Genomic DNA, 23,116 nt, shown 5'->3' with positions numbered 1-23,116 from the left:
CTGTTCAAAAATCATAACTGCAAATTTTTATTTGAAATTACGATTATGCGAAATTCAAGATCAATTCTAGCAGTTAATTCATCTATTTTTTTTTATATGGCGAACAGTACAAAAGTACTATTTATTTTAGGATAAATGAGGCGCTTTACTTGCTATACCCGAATTGCTGTTTTTATTGCCTGATGAAGTGGGCCTAGCCTGCGAAACGTGTTGCATCCTTGGGATACTTTACAATAAATGTATGTATTTAACTTCAGGCAGTCTTTCGTGTCTGCTTTATGGAGGTAAGTCCACCACTTCCTCAAAGCAAATTTTAAAGGTTTTATTTACTTTTATCCTGCTGGCGCCTCTGTTCTCCTACTGCTATTTATTTTAGGATGTTTCAGATATCTGTAGTGCCTCATAAGAAAGCTGTCATTGATAAATCCCCCTTTGCCATGACAGCACAGGTTGTGTTTGTGTGAGGATATAACTAAAAGCCATTCTGTAATCTGAAAACTAGCAAGGCCCATGGGCTTTGTGGACTGGGAGAATTACATGGATGTTATGACATAACTCTCATGCTTCATAAGAATTCACTTCATGGGTTACTTCACTCAAGTGGAAAAGTTTTGCTGTGTTAACTGGCAGATATTTCACACTTGTGTAAAAGTAGCATTGACTGTACTGAAATAGAAACATTAAACGTTTACATACCATTGCTAAGAAATATTTGTTACGGACTGTCATGTTAAATCCTAGTTCCAAAAAAAAAATATAATATTAGTTTTGGATAATGTGGAAAGGGATTTAATACTCCTCCCTTATGTTTTTATCATGGTTATGTGTCATTAGAATTTACATAACTTCCTGTCCAGAAAGGAAATGGAAAAATCACTGCAAGAATAACAGAGACCACAACAAATAAAACATGTTTGGTAGCGTGTTAGAATCGCTGGCTAATATAGAGATGGTCAACTGCATTAGATTGGATCGGTTTCCATTTGCATACAAATAGAAATACATGTTGCATGAAGTTGTAATATGAGCATCTAATCCTGTCAACTGAATTGTTTTCACTGCAATACCTTGTGTCTTGGCCCCGGGACTGCAGTTTGAGTATAATGCCACGTTCCAAATTATTATGCAGTTTGTACTTAAGTGTCATGATGACTAAATATTTTGTTTTTCAATTAAAATCCTGGCAGTGGCACACTGGGTTGGCATTGGGCTGGGCAGGCCTTATTTGTTGCCATGGTAAGCGGTTACACCCGGGCAGAAGTGATCTATCTGTCCCTGTCGAACATAAGGGAGCAGCAGAGCTGCACACTGGTACAGCAAACAGTCTTTCTCACAGTCTCCCTTGCTGCTGCCCCTCCCCGTTCACTGATGTTAGCTGGCCCCGCCCCCTCTACCATGCTGGAGGTAAACTTTTCAGCCTGCTCTGGAGACTGTATGCTGTGCTGTGTGTAAGTGAGTGTCCCTCCCGTGTCTGTGTGCGTGTCCCTGGACCTGCAGTGTGTGAGTGTCCCTGGACCTGCACATAGCTCCCAACTGTCCCTTTATCGGAGGGACAGTCCCTTTTTGGGAGCCCTGTCCCTCTGTCCCTTTTTCCCTCTCATTTGTCTCTCTTTCAGGACTTTGTCCCTCTTTCTATATAAATATATATATTTCTATACTAAAAATGTGTTTGACTCTAAACGTTATTCACATCTTTTAAATTGATATATTACTAATTTTAAAATGTTACTATGAAGGAAAATGAACTAGGACAGAAAGGACCAGTGTGGTTTGAATGATAAAACAACATATTTCTCTTATGAAATCTTTATGGTATGCGTGACTAGGGGCGTGTTGGGGCGTGGCCAGAGGTGTGGCAGGGGCGTGGCTTAAGTGTCCCTTTTTCTCATCTCAAAAAGTTGGGAGGTATGCCTGCAGTGTGTGAGTGGCCCTGGACCTGCAGTGTGTGAGTGTCCCTGGACCTGCAGTGTGTGAGTGGCCCTGGATCTGCAGTGTGTGAGTGGCCCTGGATCTGCAGTGTGTGAGTATTTATGGCTGGCCCTGTGGGGTGTGTGTGAGTATATATGAGTGCATTCATACATCAGCATTCATTTGTCGGTCTATCAGCACTCATCCAGCCAGTCAAACATTAGCATTCTGCTGTCAGCCTATCCACATTCATTCACTCACCTATCAGCATCCAGCCAGCCAGTCACACATCAGCATTCTGCTGTCAGGCTATCAGCATTTATTCACTCACCTATCAGCATCCAGCCAACCAGTCACACATCAGCATTCATTCGTCAGCCTATTAGCATTCATTCACTCACCTATCAGCATCCAGCCAACCAGTCACACATCAGCATTCATTCGTCAGCCTATTAGCATTCATTCACTCACCTATCAGCATCCAGCCAACCAGTCACACATCAGCATTCATTCATCAGCCTATTAGCATTCATCCACTCACCTATCATCATCCAGCCAGTCACACACTAGTCACTCATCAGTATCTAGCCCTCTGCCTATCTGCACTCATTCGCTCACCTATCAGCAACCAGCCAGTCACACATCAGCATTCAGCTGCCAGTCACACATCATCATCCACCCATCAGCCTGTTAGCACTCATTCACTCACTTACCAGCCTCCTTTCACTCAGAATGTTTTTTTTTTCTTTGGGGGGGGGGGGGGGGTGTCTGTTGTCGAATTACCTTTTGGGTCAATTTGCCTGTCATCACCACACCCATCACACCCATTTTGTTTTGCTGCTTTGTGCTCCACACTCAAGGCTTTCTCTGAAATTTTGCCTCAAAGCACTTAGCGCCACCCCATTCAAATCTCCCTCAACATAAAATTGATCAGGGGAAGATTAATGGTTTCTGTAAATTGTAAATAATCAGCGGGAGGTGGCAGGCCAAATACCCTAGGTACACCACTGACTCATGGCATGGTATTGTCTCATGGCTCTTGATCACTGAAATCAATCTTGGACACTGATAATTAATAATTAGTTTGCTAAGAGAGCCCAATTACAGGAAAAACTACTAAAGAAGGATGTTCAACATTCTAAAGCAGACCACCATTTTTGCCTTTTTCCTGAGGCTGTTTGTGCCCACTGCTTCCCTCTCCTGCACTGTACCCTGGGTGGACACCCACCTCGCCTACCCCTACATACAGGGCTGTGTTCTTATGTTCTTCAAAGACCTCTAACCCTTCAGAAAAATCTGGGCCACTGGGCTTGATTCACTAAACCGTGATATGACAAATGGCACACCTTATCAAAGATATCACACCTTACACCTGCTATTTGTCATATCACAGTTTAGTGACTCAAGCCTATTGTGTTTAAAAGCTTGAGAATACTGATCTTGGTGGTAGCTCCTTTTTCAAACTGGCTTGGAGCAGTTTATGTGATGGCTCTATTGATGAATCACTATATGGTTCAAATTTAGTGTCTCTTCACCACAATAAACCCGGACCTTGTAGCAGTGCATTGTGATTAGGTAGTATTCTGGCCTCCCACCAGGTTTGAGATTAGTAACACTCAGGGCAGCAGAGGTAATGGCAAAAATGAAGAGAGCCAGTACTTTCATTTAGGGAGGTATACAGTATGTGCAATAGATACTTAGTATTGTTCTTAGTATTCAAAGCTGATTATGTGATTTTCTTTGCAATTTTCTTTAGGTGCTTATGGAGTGGTACTTAAATGTCGACACAAGGTAAGAAAGATTGATTACATACAATATGTGCCCTATTTCCAGAACATCTCTCGCAAATAGAACATCAGTGTGCATGTGTCTGCTAGCAAATGGAAAGATCAATGACTATTCATACCTTGCTAAAAATAATGCTAATTCAAGTTACAGTGTTGACAAATAATGGTGCTCGCCTGCTGCTTTACTCAATAAATCTTTAGTTACACTGGGTTTGTTTTGATCCTTGTTCACAAGTTGATTAAAGTGGTTCGCTGAGGTCGTGTAGAGAACAATGCAGATGTCAAACCATCCGCCCTCTATAGACCAATTCTACTAAATAGCAAAACAAAGTGTGTCCCAGAAGGTCAAACTGAGTGTATGTACCTTACTAGAATCAAGGTTTTAGAAGTATATCCCGATAGAAAAATAAATGTCAAATAGCTAAAAAAAAAAATCACACCAGCCATACAAACCTTACACTGCAATGCTGGTCAAACAGAATTACTACAATAGTAGCCCTTTGCCTGACATATTTTGTGCAAAGCAATCGCTACAGTTTTGAACACACTGAGCTGCCGAATGTTTGTATACAGTGGCGTAACATTAGGGGCTGCAGCCCCTGCACCCGTAGGGGGGCCCGCTCAGGGCAGTTTTGGGGGGCAGAAGGAGTTGCAGCATGAGGGAAAAGCGTGGCCACACATCGGCGGGTAGGGGGGACAGTCCCGCCCCTCACCTCGTGCTCTCCCCTCAGCGCGCCCCTGTTTGTATCCGTAGATAAAAACAAAAATGTCCTGGCCAAATTTATGCTTGTGTACAAATGACAACGGCAAGTTTTACAAGACTCATGTTGACTACCATAGTCCCTATTCAATTCACCTTTATCTCCAAACTTTACTCCTAGGTAGTTTTTTTTTAATACATTATCAATAAAATGCTTTTTGAGCCACCAGCAGACATGAATAATTTTGACAGTACTTTTTCAATTATTTTGTTGATACTTTTTCAATTGCAGAATTCTAAAGTTATTTTAAAGTAAAGGTGAAAATGATCTCATAGGAGAAAAGGTGTATTGAATAAGGGCCCATGACCCATATGCAATTCACTTTTTCTCATGAGTTTTCTCCTAGGGGATAATTTATCACCTTCTCTTTAAAATAACTTGTCAGCACTGTGCAATTGAAAAAGTACCAAAATGTAGTTGTAAAAGTACCATCAAAATTATTTGGAGTATTTTCTTGCTTGCTGGTTTGTTAACGACCAGCTAACGCCGAAAGGCGGCGGCTGGTCGTTTGTGGTTTTACATGGAAACCGTTTCATGTCAGTTCATGGAGGGTGTCTCCGTGAATAGCCTGCGAGCCTCCGATCGCGGCTCGCAGGCTAATCGTAAACACGCGGGGAAGAAATCCCCGCTGTTTACATCAATACGGCACTGCTGCGCAGCAGCGCCGTAAAGGAGATCGGCGATCCCCGGCCTCTGATTGGCCGGGGATCACCGGCATTTGATAGGCTGAAGCCTAAATCCGTCCTGCGCAGCCCATAGGTAAAGGGAGAGGAAGGGAGGGCGGAAATCGCTGCAGAGGGGGGCTTTGAGGAGCCCCCCACCGCTCGGCCACACGAAGCGGCGGGGATCAGACCTCCCCAGCAGGTCATCCCCCTAGTGGGGAAAAAAGGGGGGAAGTCTGGTCGCCCTGCATGGTTCTCGATCTGTGCTGTGGGCTGGAGAGCCCACGCAGCACAGAATCCTCCACAATAGCCCCGTCCTTAAGTGGTTAAAAGGCATTTTATTGATGAGGTATGAAAATATCACATAGGAGAAAACTCAGGAGAAAAGGGGAATTGGATATGGGCTCATGGTTTGGAATACCAACAAGTCTGTTGGTATTTACAGATCGTCAGTTGTACCTGTGTCCTCCTCTATCCCCTGTGCTCCTGTGTCCCGTGTCTACTTGCTCGCAAGACTATGGGCTCCAGTAATAACACAAGTTTTCATATTTTTCCCCATTACTGCTGCTAGGGCTTATTTTCAGGGTAGGGCTTATATTTTGAGTATGCTCAAAATTCCTACTAGGGCTTACTTTCAGAGGATGTCTTAATTTTGGGGAAAGAGGGTATTAGCAGTATATTAGTAGCTACTCTTCTGTCTTGCTGCCACTGTTTGCACCACTATTGCTTGACTGTATTCATGTACAGGATTATCTTTATATCTCCATCTATTTTTTGAGGCTTGATGAAGAGCTCATTGGAGTCAGGAATGGACTGTTGCTGATGCTACTAACAGGGCTGTGGAGTCGGTACAAAAATCTTTTGACTCCGACTCCGATTTCTCAGTTTATGAAAACACGACTCCAACTCCGACTCCGGGTAACCAAAATGTCCCTGACTCCTTTACTCCAACTCCTTAGTCTAATATTTAACAGGGCTGTGGACTTTGTACAAAAATTACCCGACTCCAACTCCCGACTCCGACTCCTCAGTTTATGAAACCACAACTCTGACTCCGGGTGCCCAAAATTGCCCCGACTCCTCGACTCTGACTCCAACTCCACAGCCCAGGCTACTAATACGTTAAAGAGGAACTCCAGTGGAAATAATGTATTCTAAAAAAGTGTTGAATTTTTGCAATAATTATGTATAAATGATTTAGTCAGTATTTGCCCATTGTAAAATCTTTCCTATCCCTGATTTACGTTCGGACATTTATATTTTCCACAATGCAACAAGGCTCCCACAGTGTGATGTCAGAACATCAGTGCTGTTAGGCGCTGACGTCACACTGTGGGAGGGGTTTCACCACAATATCAGCCATACAGAGCCCCCTGATGATCCGTTTGAGAAAAGGAATAGATTTCTCATGTAAAAGGGGTATCAGCTACTGATTGGGATGAAGTTAAATTCTTGGTTACGGTTTCTCTTTAAATGAAACTCCGACCAAGAATTGAACTTTATCCCAATCAGTAGCTGATACCCCTTTTACATGAGAAATCTATTCCTTTTCACAAACAGACCATCAGGGGGCGCTGTATGGCTGATATTGTGGTGAAACTCCTCCCACAAGAAACAAGAAAAGTACGTACTCTTGGCAGTTTCCTGTCTGTGAACCTTGCTGCATTGTGGGAAATAGCTGTTTACAGCGGTTTCCAACTGCCCAAAAAAGCATGCAGCAGCTACATCACCTGCCAACAGTAAAAATGTCACCATGTAATAAATGTCAGTATGTAAATCAGGGATTTAAAAGATTTTACAATGGGCAAACACTGACTAAATCATTTATACATAATTATTTTAAAAGTAAAGCACTTTTTTATTACATTATTTTCACTGGAGTACCTCTTTAAGGCTACTAATATGACAGTTTACAGCTGTTGTACACAAGGTTTACGGGAGTGTTCTGCACTGAATAAACTGATGATCCCTAAATGATGACAGCCTTCTGCAGTATATTTTGGTATCAACCACGTTAAAGAGACACTGAAGCGGAAAAAAAATGATATAATGATTTGTATGTGTAATACAGCTAAGAATTAATACATCAGAAGCAGAGACAGAAGTCTAATATTGTTTCCAGTAAATGGAGAGTTAAGAAACTCTAGTTGTTATCTATGCAAAAGAGCTATTGAGCTCCACGACTTTCAAAGTTGCAGAGAGCTCTGTCTTCTGAAGCTTATTATCTCAAGTGTCTTTGACTATTGTTTTTTGTCCTGCAGAGGACAGGTCAAAAGTTCAATAGGCTGCTCTGTAAAATAGTTTAGAATGCTGAGTAGTGTGTAAACTGCAAATAAGAGAATGATGCAATATTATATATATATATAAAAAAAAACTATATAGCTGAAAATAAAAATATGAGAATATGTTCTTTACTACTAATGTTCTAGTAATTATCCGTACTACACAACCAATTCACTATATCATAATTTTTTTATTTTTTTCGCTTCAGTGTCTCTTTAAATGGTGTGATGATTACCACAGGAATGCATATTGCCTACTCTCTGTCTATGAAAGACTACCATGTCTCAGCAAACCTACATATACTATATAATAACTTTCGTAGTAATGCAAGGAGAAGTGAACTAGAGCATTAGATGCTGTTGTTAAATAATATCAAATTCCTGTGTGGCAGACGTTAACGTTTCTGAGTTTCATGGCATTCCTATCAAGACATCAGCTGAGGGTGGTATGCACCCCACACCTGTGCCACAAAATGGCAGAAATCATCGAAACCAGGAGGCAAAGTGATGCCCGCATTAAACAAAGGGCTGATTGAAAAATCCATTTGACTCATGTATGCGATGCTAGGAACACATTGCAAAAAGCTAGGATGGATATGCTTACCACAGAGTTGAGTCAGCTCTACTTTCAACAACGTTATGAAACCGTTTGGGAGCTGCGGAGACCAATCGCGGTGTTTTAAATGCATTGTTCCATTCTTACTTGATGTACGGGTTTTGCTGCTCCTCAGTCTAATGTCTTCTTGTCATGTTTTTTTGTGTTATAAGATGTTGAATATTTTTCATTGATTGGTGACAGGTCTGAGTTGCAGGCAGGTAGGCGAGTTTATCCCCCAGATTCTTTTACTACGGAGCTTTGCTTTGACAATACATGCAGTGTAAGGATTGGCATTGTCTTTCAGAAATAAACTACACTTTCCCTAAGAAGGACTTTGTCTGGGTAGCATTATATGTTGTTCCAACACCTGTACATTGTTCAGTATTGCGCCTTGCCATATGTGCAAGCAAATCATGCCATGTGTACTAATGCACCCTGAGTCCCTGACACCATTAGAGATACTGGCTTTTACACTGAGCTTTCACTATTTTTAAAAAGCAGCAAGTTGGCGTAGGAGGAGTTTGTATGTTCTCCCTGTGTCTGTATGGGTTTCCCCAGGCACCCTGGTTTCCTCACACATCCCAAAACATACAGATAAGTTAATTGTCTTCCCCCTAAATTGGTCCTAGACTATGAAACTTGCACTACACGGTACATACATAGACACATGACTATGGTAGGGACTAGCTTGTGAGCCCCTCTGAGGGACAATTAGTGACAAGACTCTGTACAGTGCTGCATAACATGTCGGCGCTATCTAAATACTTACATAAATAAAATAAACTCAATATTTGCTTCGGCAGAACACAGGGCAGTTTCACATTTAACCTCAGTCCATTTTAAATGAGTTTATAATCTGAGACAGTGATGATTATTCTGGATCATGCTTTGTATATATTGTTTCTTCTTTGCATGGTAAAGTTTTTATCTGCATTTCTGGATGCAGCAATAAACTGTGCTGACAGTAGTTTTGGGAAGTGTTCCTGAGCCCATGCAGGATTTCCATTATATAATTGTATCTGTTTTCAGGATAATGCTGGACTTCAAGCAGGATTCCAGTATTCTAGTATTGGGTTTTGGCCTTTTACCTTGCATACATAGACCTCTCTAGGTTCTCTAAATCTTTCAAAGGTTTTCTGCACTACTATTTGACCTAACCCCATTTAAAAACAGGCTCTAGGTCTTTGTCCCACCGGCACATGTTAGTGCACATGCGTGCGCATCCGTCCGTCGCGCACACCACCGTCCGCCACGCACCTGTCCGCCCAGCCCTCTGGCCTGTCCTCCTCCAGTCCCAATGGTTGTCTGTGCGCACATGCGCAGTAGCGCAAGCGCACGGACCCAGGGACACAGAGACGGGCAGGGACACTTGTCTCTTATTATTATTATTTATTTATAAAGCGCCAACATATTCGGTGGCGCTGTACAATGTAAGAAAACAAACAAGGGATACATAATGATACAGACAATGATATACATCAAATATGGACACTGGTACAAAATACAGAACTGGTGATTACAATAGCAAATTTAACATGATTACTAAAATGTATAAATGTGTAACAGAGTGCAAGCTATTAATTGAATAACATTCCAAGACACAAACACAAAGACTCTTCAATTCTGGATGACACAGCAACCTGCTATGCCCATATCAGAGAGCCTTCTAGCTAAGTATGTACGTGAACAAGACCTTACTGCATATTTAATGGCACCTAAATTACAGGGCCTTTGTACCACCACAATTCTTCATACTTTGGCCATCAAGGTCTGGAATGCTACGAATGCTATTTTAAAGTTTGCTGACCTATTGAGTACTGGATCTATATGGCATAACAGGTTGTTTGAGCATTTATATTCCTTTGTGGGATCAAGAGACTGGGAAAGCAAAGGGGTAGTCAAACTATGTCATATTTTTCAAAATGGCTCCTTTAGAGAATTTGATGATCTGAAACTAACCTTTGATGTACCACAACACTATTATTTTAGATACCTTCAACTGCGTCATATTATACGTGCTCAATTTCCTGGACTTATTGTAAATCTTTCAGACCATCCACTTATAGGTGTATTAAGAACACAAGGCATGCAGGGTTTAAACTCAGATTTATATACTTTTTTTTTAATTCATGCTCTTTCAGAAACACATTCAGATGAGCTTAAATTAAGATGGGACACTCCCATCATAGATATAGACAATGAAGAGTGGGAGGATCGCCAACATTGGTATCACCTGCAGCTCGAAATAAACGTATACAGTTCTATATTATACAACAAGCTTACTTTGTTCCCAATATTCTCTCTAATTTTGGTAGAGGGGTTTCCTCATGCTGCCCCAAATGTAATTTGGTCAATGCAGATTTCTGGCATCTTCTCCGGGAATGCCCCCCAATAAAAACATTTTTGGGGTACAAGTTACCAACTTCCTTGCTACTATTATAGGGATGGTTGTCTCTATTGATCCTAAATTATGTGTACTAGGTTTGATGCCAGAAGATTATGCTACTAAATTTCAGAAAGTACTGTTAAGGGAAACCCTATTTATGGCTAGGAAAGCAATAGTTTTGCATTGGATGGCTGCATCCTCCCCGTCTCTTAAACAATGGCTTTCATTGACCAACGACATGCTTCCATATCATAAATTGGTGTATCTACATGGAGGTTGCCCTGCTAAAGTTATTATGGTCTAGAGTGGTTGGATTGACTCGCACTTAACATCTGTGGATGCGTAGATTTATGGATGCTGTGGTATACTACATGAAGGAATTTTTTTTTTTTTTGGGTTAGAGCTGGGGTATGCCTTTAATGTTAGACTTGGAGAGAGAGAGAGTGACATGGTTATGTTTAGTGTTTATTAAATTTGAATTATTGGTACTGCCACATTACAGTTGCTCTGATAGTTTACTACATATTGGGTAAAGATTTTTTTACATTGTGTATTGGACTTAGAGAGATCTACTGTCTATATGATCCATAATATATAGTCATTGCTATGTTAATATCTCTGCAAAATGTTCTTACATTTACAGTTTTTTCTTGTAAACTGTCTGAATCCCTATTCATATGATGCTGTGGATCTTAAATTGTTTATTACCAATAAACGTGTTAAAAAAAATATGGCATAGAATTGTGGAATAGTTATGAATGGAATAGTTCAGCCTTCCATATTTTAACCCATATGATGGTAAGTTTTCATTATTTGTCAAATCACAAAGTTTTCAGGTTTGCACACCTGTACCTTTTGCAATAAATATATTAAGCCTTTCTCACTAGCTTCTTGATGCCGGTACTGTAGGAGTTGCTTTTCCAGCACAGAGCACCTTACATTGTCCCACTGAACTGGATAGATAGGGTACAGGAAGGGTAAAGGTGTTCTTACTCACTGAGCCGCAGCAGTTAGAGAGGATTCTGTAGCTGTGGTGCTGGCCACAATAGTTAATCTCTCAGCAGCACAGGGAGTAGGAAGCCCCTAGGTCTGTGTATACACGGTAAATACTGACAGCTGCCTGCTCTTAACTCCTTTCAGGGTAATGATGGCATAGTGTTGGAACTCTGATTGCTTTTTGTCCAATAAAATTGCATTGTTATCTCAACAGAACATTTTCATACAGAACTCTGTTAGCCAGGCAGGGGCATTCAGTATATATTGCAAAAACTATACATAAAATTGTTTGTGCCCTGCTAAGAGTCAGTTCAGATGGATTGCTGGTGTTGTCTCGCTACAGAGCGGAAAAGCGTTTGACATTGGTTCCCATCAGTCCATCTTTGGGGGATACGGAACCACAAACACAACCTCTGCAAGGAGCTACATGCAGTATCTTGGAACATTTGATTTAATGCGGCATTTGCACAGTTGAATGTAAACGCATTGAAATAACGCTGCCATTCATTTCAGTATGAGATGTAGCTGATTCCGGTGGTAAATGACATGGACAGGCGCCAGCCGCCATATGTCTGAACTGGCCCTAACAAATGCATCTTACTGCCCTATACAGCTTAAAGTGAGGACTGAACAAGGGCTTTAACATTTTGGAGCAGTGGGGTAGCAAGCTTTCTCTGGTTGCTATGTGCTGTCAGCCTGTTATCATTTAGTATTCTCTGGTATTTTAGAAAAACTATTTTTTTTTCTGTTTTCTGATCAACAAGAATTCAAGTACCGTATATTCAGTTTGTGAATGAAAAAGCATTGAAGAATTTTTATTGATGTAATCTTATCAAAGCTCAGCTCTAAGTTCATTTACAAATATAGCTGTCTATGCCCCCTGCATACCCTTGTCTATGTCTGCCATAAGTGCCTCATTTAGGGTCTATTTCCACTAGTTCTGCATCTGTTTTTTCTGGATCCAGATTTCTGAATGTTGCTATTGTATGGGGAGCAGATGTATGATGCAGAAATCTGCAACATGCCATCCATCATTTCCTCTGCATCAGAAAAATCTTGTTTAGGGGAAAATGGGCCAGTAGGCATTCATTGGAGTCTAGTTCTGCAACAGTTGCATCCAGAATCTGCGTGTCGTGGAAATAAAAATATATCACTCTGCCTTGCACTGGCGGTCACTGACCACTTCCTGCAAGAGACTTTTATCTCTAGAGGAGATGTGTAGCATCACTAACTAGTAAGGTGGAATAAATGTACGTATAATATCAGTAAGGAAGAAAAAACTGCAAAGTGCCCAAAACTACTTCTAAAAACATCTGAGAAACCCCTGATTGCCTGTTATTTACCTGCCACTCCCATCTACCAGTGATCTGTATTCCACCAGTGATGGTGGCTTCATCCTGTTGGTTTCAAGCCATATGCACGGTTATTATTTTCCGGGTTTTAATTGGTGGCAGTCTGGAATACCTGCAGATCTTCCAGAAAGGAAAAACAAACAAAAGCTAGCGGAAGCCCCTTGTAGTGTAGGATAGCTGAACAATGAGATAATGTTGAGGAATAAAAGTGGGTGTTGCCAAAACCGGGATACAGAATAGCAATCACAGTAATGGACTTGGATCTCGTGCATCCAAACCCAAGCAGAATTTATCTCTGCTGTGAGGGTTAGGCTGCTCTCCAGGAAAGGGCTGTAGATGGGGAAATGCAGGAGCAATTTCCCAAACTAAAAGCAATCCGCGTGGGAATAGGTTGGTAATATCAGAGGTAATCTAAACTATGCTACACTTACCTGGAGACACCATTTATTGACCTAAGGAAGTTAGTAGATACCCATGATATGCGTTGTCTGGTGTTTTTCTTTAATAAATGAACTATACTCATATATGTAGTTTCTTTTCAGAGGCAATTAAACATACCTTTTACACAGTTTTAAATATTTCGATTTTTGAGGGGCGCCTCCCTCCCAGGGATATTTTCAGGGTTTGTTAGATACAGGCAGCAGGTGAGCAGTTATCCTGGCTGTAAATGGTGACCCTGACTTACCTAAACACCACATTTATGCAGCAGTACTAATATGGGGAAATACACAAACGTATGGTGAAGTTGCCATGCGCAGGCAGCACTTGGCGAGTTTACCATTACTTACAGTGATGAGGTAGTATGGGTTGCGCACGTTACCTAGGTAACATGAACAGTGGCTGAACAGTGCTGGATGAGCAGCCTTAGAGGACAACTGAAGTGAGAAGATTATAGAGGACGACCTATACTGTATATTATCTGCTAATAAATGACTTTTGTCTGGCTTTTCCGCTGATCTTTTGGCCTCAGTGCTTTCTAAATCCTACATGCCTCAGGCATGTAGTCCGCAAACACCGGATTGGGATACTTGTCTGGGGTCTGTGACTGATAAAGTTACTGAAGCAGATTGTTACCATGACTGCCAAGCAAAGTAAAATTTATTTTAAAAATGATAATAAGCATTGCAGTGTCCGTCTTTCTCTCACTACAGGTTTCCCTAAATTATACTAACTATATTATAAAGCTGTGTGGAAAGGGTATAGAGATCTGATGCCTAGGAGGAGAAAGTGGAAGGAGACTGAGTGTACATTGTGTCATGCCTATATATCTGATCATTTTATATGAAGATACTGTTAAAATCATTTTTCAATTATACCTGGTGAATATGATGATCTTATCAATTGTTTATTAGTGTATATGCTAGATATTCCGCCTTTTGCACATTCCCTCATTTTTTCCCCTGGAACTCTGTTTCTATAGTAACCATCTGGGATCGCCACCAAGTTTAATGTTGCTAAATGTTTTCATACAATTGAGCTGCAATTTTCTCCCCTAAAGTCAAAAATGACTGTAGAACACTCTTCAGTTTTACTTAAATACTAACGAAACAATGTATTAATTGCCTAGGTAATCGCAACTGATATCTGTTGTTACATTTCCCCCCTGCCTTTCTCTGACATTTCTCTCCCTATTAATTTCCTTTTTTTCCCTTGTATCTATAGACACCTGACTCAGGCTGTCAGGGAGCGCATTGCCAGATTCGTGAGTGATCATTATTGAGAGGTGCTGAGAAATTAGTTTGAGGCCAAGTCTAATACACATGGACAGTAACAGAACGAGGCAAAGAAAAAAAATGATTTGCTCAGAGGTATTGCACTATACAATTTCAGTAAGTCTGCATGTGAAGAGCAGGGTCTTTCTCACCATACTGGTGCCCTAAGTGGAAAACCCCTGTCTAGTGTCCCTTTTGCACACTTACTCCCACTGCACTTGCTTTTTGGACACCCCAGCAATATATTGGAAAATTCTGCCTCTTCTGTTGTAGCAGCATCATTGTATCATACTATGTGAGCAGTCTGTTCAAGTGAAAACTTTCAAGTCAGAGGAGACAGTTTATTAGCTTAAAGAGAAACTTGAATTATGTATAATAGAATGTAATACATTGTTCCGGATGCCCAATTTTTTGTTTACTATCCTGGATTCAGCAACAGAAACACAAATATATATACAGTACAGACCAAAAGTTTGGACACACCTTCTCATTCAAAGATTTTTCTTTATTTTCATGACTATGAACATTGTAGATTCACACTGAAGGCATCCAAACACATGTGGAATTATAGTACATAACCAAAAAGTGTGAAACAACTGAAAATGTCATATTCTAGTTTCTTCAAAGTAGCCACCTTTTGCTTTGATTACTGCTTTGCACACTCTTGGCATTATCTTGATGAGCTTCAAGAGGTAGTCACCTGAAATGGTTTTTACTTCACAGGTGTGCTCTGTCATGTTTAATAAGTGGGATTTCTTGCCTTATAAATGGGGTTGGGACCATCAGTTGCGTTGTGGAGAAGTCAGGTGGATACACAGCTGATAATCCTACTGAATAGACTGTTAGAATTTGTATTATGGCAAGAAAAAAGCAGCTAAGTAAAGAAAAACGAGTGGCCATATTTACTTTAAGAAATGAAGGTCAGTCAGTCTGAAAAATTGGGAATTCTTTGAAAGTGTCCCCAAGTGCAGTCTCAGAAACCATCAAACGCTACAAAGAAACTGGCTCACATGCGGACCACCCCAGGAAAGGAAGACCAAGAGTCTCCTCTGCTGCGGAGGATAAGTTCATCTGAGTCACCAGCCTCAGAAATCGCAGGTTAACAGCAGCTCAAATTAGAGACCAGTTCAATGGCACACAGAGTTCTAGCAGCAGACACATCTCTAGAACAACTGTTAAGAGGAGACTGTGTGAATCAGGCCTTCATGGTAGAATATCTGCTAGGAAACCACTGCTAAGGAAAGGCAACAAGCAGAAGAGACTTGTTTGGGCTAAAGAACACAAGGAATGGACATTAGGCCAGTGGAAATCTGTGCTTTGGTCTGATGAGTCCAAAATTGAGATTTTTGGTTCCAACCACCGTGCCACGGTGAACGGATGGTCTCTACATGGCTGGTTTCCACCGTGAAGCATGGAGGAGGAGGTGTGTTGGTGTGGTAGTGCTTTGCTGGTGACAGTGTTGGGGATTTATTCGAAATTGAAGGCATACTGAACCAGCATGGCTACCACAGCATCTTGCAGTGGCATGCTATTCCATCCGGTTTGCGTTTAGTTGGACCATCATTTATTTTTCAACAGGACAATGACCCCAAACACACCTCCAGGCTGTGTAAGGACTATTTGACCAGGAAGGAGAGTGATGGGGTGCTGCACCAGATGACCTGGCCTCCACAGTCACCAGACTTGATCCGAATCGAGAGGGTTTGGGGTGAGCTGGACCGCAGAGTGAAGGCAAAAGGGCCAACAAGTGCTAAGCATCTCTGGGAACTCCATCAAGACTGTTGGAAAACCATTTCAGGTGACTACCTCTTGAAGCTCAAGAGAATGCCAAGAGTGTGCAAAGCAGTAATCAAAGCAAAAGGTGGCTACTTTGAAGAACCTACAATATGACATACTTTCAGTTGTTTCACTTTTTTTGGTTATGTACTATACTTCCACATGTGTTAATTCATAGTTTGGATGCCTTCAGTGTGAATCTACAATGTTCATAGTCATGAAAATAAAGAAAACTCTTTGAATGAGAAGGTGTGTCCAAACTTTTGGTCTGTACTGTGTGTGTGTGTGTGTGTGTGTGTGTGTGTGTGTGTGTGTGTGTATATATATATATATATATATATATACCTCCCAGATGTGCATGTCACTGTTAACCACACTACCATTCACCCTACCTCTCAAGCCCGCTGTCTGAGTGTCACCCTGAACTCCGCACTCTCCTTCACTCCCCACATCCAAAACCTCACAAAGTCCTGCAACTTCCACCTTCGTAACATCTGTAAGATTCGCCCTTTCCTGACCTCTGCCACCACCAAACTCCTCATCCATGCCCTCATAATTTCCCGCCTTGACTACTGCAATGCCCTGCTGTCTAGTCTCCCTATGACCCGAACAGCCCCACTGCAGTCCATCATGAATGCGGCAGCCAGAATTATCCACTGCTCCCATCGCTCCACCGTGGCGGATCCCCTCCTTGAATCCCTCCACTGGCTTCCTATCCAGTCCAGAATCAGATTCAAGATACTGTGTCTGACCTACAAATCTGTCCACAAAACCTGTCCAACCTACATTTCCGATCTTACTCAGAGGTACACACCTAGCCGCTCACTCCGCTCTTCCAATGAACTTCGCCTAACCGCCCCCCGCATCACCCGCATCACCCAGTCCCATGCACGCCTCCAGGACTTCTCAAGAGCTGCTCCAACACTATGGAACTCCCTACCTCCACCCATTAGGGCAGCCCCCTCCTTCAACATCTTCAAGAAAGCCCTCAAAACTCACCTTTTCACTCTGGCCTACTACCCCTCACAAGTGCTCTAAACCCACAGCTGAACTCTGGTCTCTCGTGTCCCTACATCTCCCTTTAGATTGTAAGCCTTTGGGCAGGGTCCTCCTCCTTTGGTGTCCAACCTGATCATGCACCTCCATTACTGTACACTCATGCTATGCATCTGAGTGAACCTAACTTGCCTAATCTCCATGCTCCCCTTCAGTGACTGACTAAGCAATACCTTGTACTCATACTGTGCTGCGTGATCTGGTCTTTCTTGTATTCAGGTATTGTCATTTTGCTGTATGTCACCCCTAAATATTGTCTGTAACCTAAATTAATGTACAGCGCTGCGTAATGTGTTGGCGCTTTATAAATACAATAAATAAAAAAATATATAAACACATATATACAGGGCTTGTTGGATAAAATAATGGAAACACCTTGAAAATCAACAAAATATATTTTAATACGGTGTAGGTCCACCTTTTGCAGCAATTACAGCCTCAATTCTCCGAGGTATTGATTCATACAAATTGTGAATTGTTTCCAAAGGAATTTTAGCCCATTCTTCAGTTAAACCCCCCCCCCTTTCAGTTCTTTTAGCGATAATGGTGGTGGAAATCGACTTCTTACTTGAATCTCTAAAAACGACCATAAATGTTTAATAATGTTGAGGTCTGGGGATTGTGGTGGCCAGATGAGATGCTCAACTTCATTAGAATGTTCCTCGTGCCATTCTTTAACAATTCTAGCTGTATGGATTGGGGCATTACCATCTTGAAATATGGCATTCCCCTCCGGCACAGTTCTTGAACCATAGGATGAACTTGGTCTCCCAAAATTTCTAAATAATCTCGGCTGTTAATTCTTCCATGAAGGGAAATCATTGGCCCGGCTGATTTCCAAGAGATAGCACCCCAGATCATCACAGAACCCCCGCCATGTTTTACGGTTGGGAGAAGGCAGTCTGGATGAAATGCTTCTTTCGGCTGTCTCCAAACGTACACTCGGCCGGAGGTCAGAAATAAGGTAAATGATGATTCGTCAGAGAAAATCACATTTCTCTACTGCTCGAGGGACCAATTCTGGTGGTTTCTACACCACTAAACGCTTTGAAACATTTGTCTTTGAGAGCAGAGGTTTTCTAATTGCAGTTCTTCAGTGGAATCCAGATTTGTGCAGCTCCCGACGAACAGTGGAAACTGGGTTCTGTAGGTGTTCTTTCAGCTCTGCAGTGATTTTAGGAGCCATGGTCTTGCAAGCTTTTCTAACAATTCGATTTAGACAACTTCGACTTTTGACCACAATTGTGCTTTGCTGAGGATGTTTTTCCTTCTCTTTCAAAGGCAGTCATTACTTTTCAGACAGTACCTCTTGAAATGCCAAGCATTCGGGCAGTTTCTGTTACAATAGCGCCTGCCATACGAGCACCAACAATTTGGCCTCTTTGAAAGTCTGAGAGATCTGCCATTTCTATAAATTATAACCAACTTTGGCTTAAATATCTGTAAAAAAAATTATTTTAATTAAACATATCAAATAACTAAAATAATTAAAAAAAATTAACATGTCAAGTTTTGATTGCTTAACCTCCCTGGCGGTTAATTTATTTTGACAAATGGGCAAAAATCCTTTTTTTTAAATTTTTTTTTGTTTCATGTAAAGCTACCAGAGTGGTAGCTACATGAAACACCACTAGAGGGCGCATGTGGCCCTCTAGTGCGATCGTCGCCGGCATCAACAGCAAACAGGGGAGCGCGTATATAACACGTTCCCCTGTTTGGCTTCTCCTGTCGCCATGGCGACAATCGACATGATGTCATGGACGTCAGCTGACGTCCTGACGTCAGGCGCACTCGATCCAGCCCATAGCGCTGCCCGGAACTCATTGGTCCGGGCAGCGCAGGGCTCTGGCGGGGGGGCCCTCTTCCGCCGCTGTGTGCGGGCGATCGCCGCAGAGCGGCGGCGATCGAGCTGTGCACGCGACTAGAAAAGTGCTGGCTGCGCGCACAGCACTTTGAATGGGGCGAATCGCCCCAACAGACCCTGAGAATTCCTCCTGCGCGGCATAGCCCGAGCTCAGCTCGGGGTAACTGCCAGGGAGGTTAAAACATGTTCAAAGATTATGATGCCAAAATGTTAGGTGTTTCCATTATTTTGTCCAACCCCTATATATATACACCGTATTTTTCAGACTATAAGACTATAGCTTTAGAGGCCAAAAACCAGGGGGAAGAAAATATATACTAAACCTCATGCCTCCTTGTACCTCTTGTGTCCTCCTGTGTCCCCTATGTGTCCACCTCTTTCCTTCTTGTGTCCTCCTATATGCCTCTTCAGGTACCCCTTGTGTTGTCCTCTATGCCCCTTTGTGTCCCCCTGTGTCCTACGCTTGTCCCCCTGTGTCCCCCTCTGCATGGGCACAGTAAAGGGAGTCGCGATACTGCAGCGGGTGGGAGGTTCGTATTGGCAGGTATTCACAAGTCAGGATGTTCCTGCATTTGGACTGTAAGATGCAGTGACTTTCTTTCCCCAGTTTTGGGGGAGAAAAGTGAATCTTATAGTCCAAAAAATACAGTATGCGTGTATGTGTATGTATGTATATATATATATATATACAGTATGTATGTATGTATGTATGTATATATATATATATATACATATACAGTGGGTTGCAAAAGTATTCAAACCTCCCCCCCTTCAAAGTTTTCCACATTTTGTCATATTACTGCCACAAACATGAATCAATTTTATTGGAATTCCACATGAAACACCAACACAAAGTGGTGTACACATGAGAAGTGGAACGAAAATCATACATGATTCCAAACATTTTTTACAAATAAATAACTGCAAAGTGGTGTGTGCGTAATTATTCGGCCCCCTTTGATCAGAGTGCAGTCAGTTGCCTACAAACATTGCCTGATGAGTACTAATGACTAAATAGAGTGCACCTGTGTGTAATCTAATGTCAGTACAAATACAGCTGCTCTGTGAGGGCCTCAGATGTTGTCTAAGAGAATATTGGGAGCAACAACACCGTGAAGTCCAAAGAACACACAAGACAGGTCAGGGATCAAGTTATTAAGAAATTTAAAGCAGGCTTAGGCTACAAAAAGATTTCCAAAGCCTTGAACATCCCACGGAGCACTGTTCAAGCGATCATTCAGAAATTGAAGGAGTATGGCACAACTGTAAACCTACTAAACTCACAGGCCGAACAAGGAGAGCGCTGATCAGAAATGCAGTCAAGAGGCCCATGGTGACTCTGGACGAGCTGCAGAGATCTACAGCTCAAGTGGGAAACTCTGTCCATCGGACAACTATTAGTCATGCACTGTACAAAGTTGGCCTTTATGGAAGAGTGGCAAGAAGAAAGGCATTGTTAACAGAAAGCATAAGAAGTCCCGTTTGCAGTTTGCCACAAGCCATGTGGGGGACACAGCAAACATGTGGAAGAAGGTGCTCTGGTCAGATGAGACCAAAATGGAACTTTTTGGCCAAAATGCAAAACGCTATGGGCTTGATTCACAAAGCGGTGCTAACTGTTAGCACGCCTGTGAAAACCCCCTTAGCACGTCTAAACAAGCTTTTTGCGCATAAAACTTTACGCGCGCAAAACTTTATGCGCGTACTGCACAGAGCACAGGGCGCACCGCGCGAAGTGCCCATTAAAGCCTATGGGACTTAGCGCGCGTAAAACTTTGCGCGCGTAAAACTTTACGCGCGTAAAGTTAGCGCACGATCTGATTGAGAAATCCGGTGCTAACCTACTTAGCACCCTGGTTAGCGCGTCTAAAGACTTTAGACGTGCTAAGTAGGTTAGCACCGCTTTGTGAATCAAGCCCCATGTGTGGCAGAAAACTAACACTGCACATCACTCTGAACACACCATCCCCACTGTCAAATATGGTGGTGGCAGCATCATGCTCGGGGTGTGCATCTCTTCAGCAGGGACAGGGCAGCTGGTCAGAGTTGATGGGAAGATGGATGGAGCCAAATACAGGGCAAACTTGGAAGAAAACCTCTTGGAAACTGCAAAAGACTTGAGACTGGGGCGGAGGTTCACCTTCCAGCAGGACAATGACCCTAAACATAAAGCCAGGGCAACAATGGAATGGTTTAAAACAAAACATATCTGTGTTAGAATGGCCCAGTCAAAGTCCAGATCTAAATCCAATCGAGAATCTGTGGCAAGATCTGAAAACTGCTGTTCACAAACGCTATCCATCTAATCTGACTGAGCTGGAGCTATTTTGCAAATATAGATATATATGGTAGAGACATACCCTAAAAGATTGGCAGCTGTAATTGCAGCAAAAGGTGGTTCTACAAAGTATTGACTCAGGGGGCCAAATAATTATGCACACCCCACTTTGCAGTTATTTATTTGCGAAAAATGTTTGGAATGATGTATGATTTTCGATCCACTTCTCACATGTACACCACTCTGTATTGGTCTTTCATGTGGAATTCCAATAAAATTGATTCATGTTTGTGTCAGTAATGTGACAAAATTTGGAAAACTTCAAGGGGGCCGAATACTTTTGCAATAATTAATATATATACCTGCTGCCCACTCAGTATGGTTATGCAGCTTCTTCCCCCAGTGCACTCTGCAAGTCCAGGTGTCATTTCTGCTCGCTTCGGAACACGCATCAAACATTTCGCTGTGATGCTCCTTTCCCGCAGTAAGGATGATGCCACCTTAATGAGAATCCAAAGTGAAGCCTTAGCGGAAAAAAAACCGATACTTATGAAGCCTTTGAATCCTTCTGTGTCTACCTTGCCTCCCCCACTGCTTGCCAGGACCCCCCTTTAGATCACGGCTGCGCTCACTACTTTGCACAAGTGTGGCCATACTGCGCCTGCGCAAGTACGCCTTTGCATGTGCGCTAAGATGAAGCTGCTCGTATATTAGCAGCTTCAGCTTTATGCTTAGGCACAGGCGTGTCGAAGCTGACACAGTACGGCTGTGCTCATAAACGTATTACAAGCACGTAAACATACATTGGGGCAGGGTTTAATAAAGACACATTTTGGGAAGGGTTAAACAAAAAAGAAACCAGATTTATACCTGAGAAGGGTTAAATAAAAGCTTGAAAATGGTTTAACACTGAAACGCATTCCTAAACACACAACACTTCTACTGCTTCACAGGTGCTTTCTAATGTTTGGCTGCTGCATCATATTCTTTCTGACAAGGGAAGGGTGTTTGATTGGCCAATCAGAAGTATTTTAAAAGGCCTATGTTGTACACTATACAATCTAAAGCCAGAGAAATTGACATTCTTTCAGCCTGTTAAAGGTTTTGCTTTTGAGGGTGGGGTTGTTTTTGGCTGTTTGCTACAGTACAGTGGGGAGCTTTGCTGAATACATTGCTGGTACCTGGGTCATAAAGGATTGATCAGCAGATGTAATTCTACCTAGTTAGAACAGCAGATTAAAGTGTACTCCGCATTTGCCGCTGATGACCTGTGCGTTGGGCAGTAGATTATCTTCAGAAAAACGTATATTTAGACCATATTTGCCTCCTTTTCCAGTCCCCTTGATATTCAGTGGAAAAGATGGAACGTGTAAATAAGGAGAACATTTTGCAGGTCAGGTGGCTTATTTTTGAAAGGTTGGTAGCATCACCTGCTGGTAGATTATAAATAATGGCCTGCTGCTACCCTTGGGGATCTTCTAAGGGTGGACAAAATCAATGATGTAAACCTTTTGCTTTACTGATCATTGGGTACATAAACCTTTCTCTGAAGAATGGCAACTGATTGTCTATAGCTGCACCTCAGTATCACTCTATCTATTCCACCAAAACAAGTCCGATCATTGGGGCTTTTTTGGAGCCAATCACACAATGTAACACGTAACCAAATCATTGTTTATTTTTGATTCTTCTTTACAA

At 42.1% G+C, this 23,116-nt stretch overlaps 1 protein-coding gene across 5 annotated transcripts in view; it reads left to right on the top strand.

Annotated features, from left to right (window-relative positions):
* CDKL5 (cyclin dependent kinase like 5) overlaps positions 1–23,116 on the top strand; it is a 494,542-nt gene that overhangs the window by 217,127 nt on the left and 254,299 nt on the right. For all 5 annotated transcript variants that reach the window (XM_068269971.1, XM_068269974.1, XM_068269970.1 and 2 more), the window contains exon 4: positions 3,665–3,699. In XM_068269971.1, the coding sequence (XP_068126072.1) occupies positions 3,665–3,699 (35 nt within the window). The remainder of the gene's footprint in view (positions 1–3,664; positions 3,700–23,116) is intronic.

Source organism: Hyperolius riggenbachi, chromosome 2 (genome assembly GCF_040937935.1).
Source record: "Hyperolius riggenbachi isolate aHypRig1 chromosome 2, aHypRig1.pri, whole genome shotgun sequence".
Lineage (NCBI taxonomy): Eukaryota > Metazoa > Chordata > Amphibia > Anura > Hyperoliidae > Hyperolius > Hyperolius riggenbachi.
The sequence above is the reverse complement of the archived record's forward strand: the minus strand, read 5'-3'. Positions and strand labels throughout refer to the sequence as shown.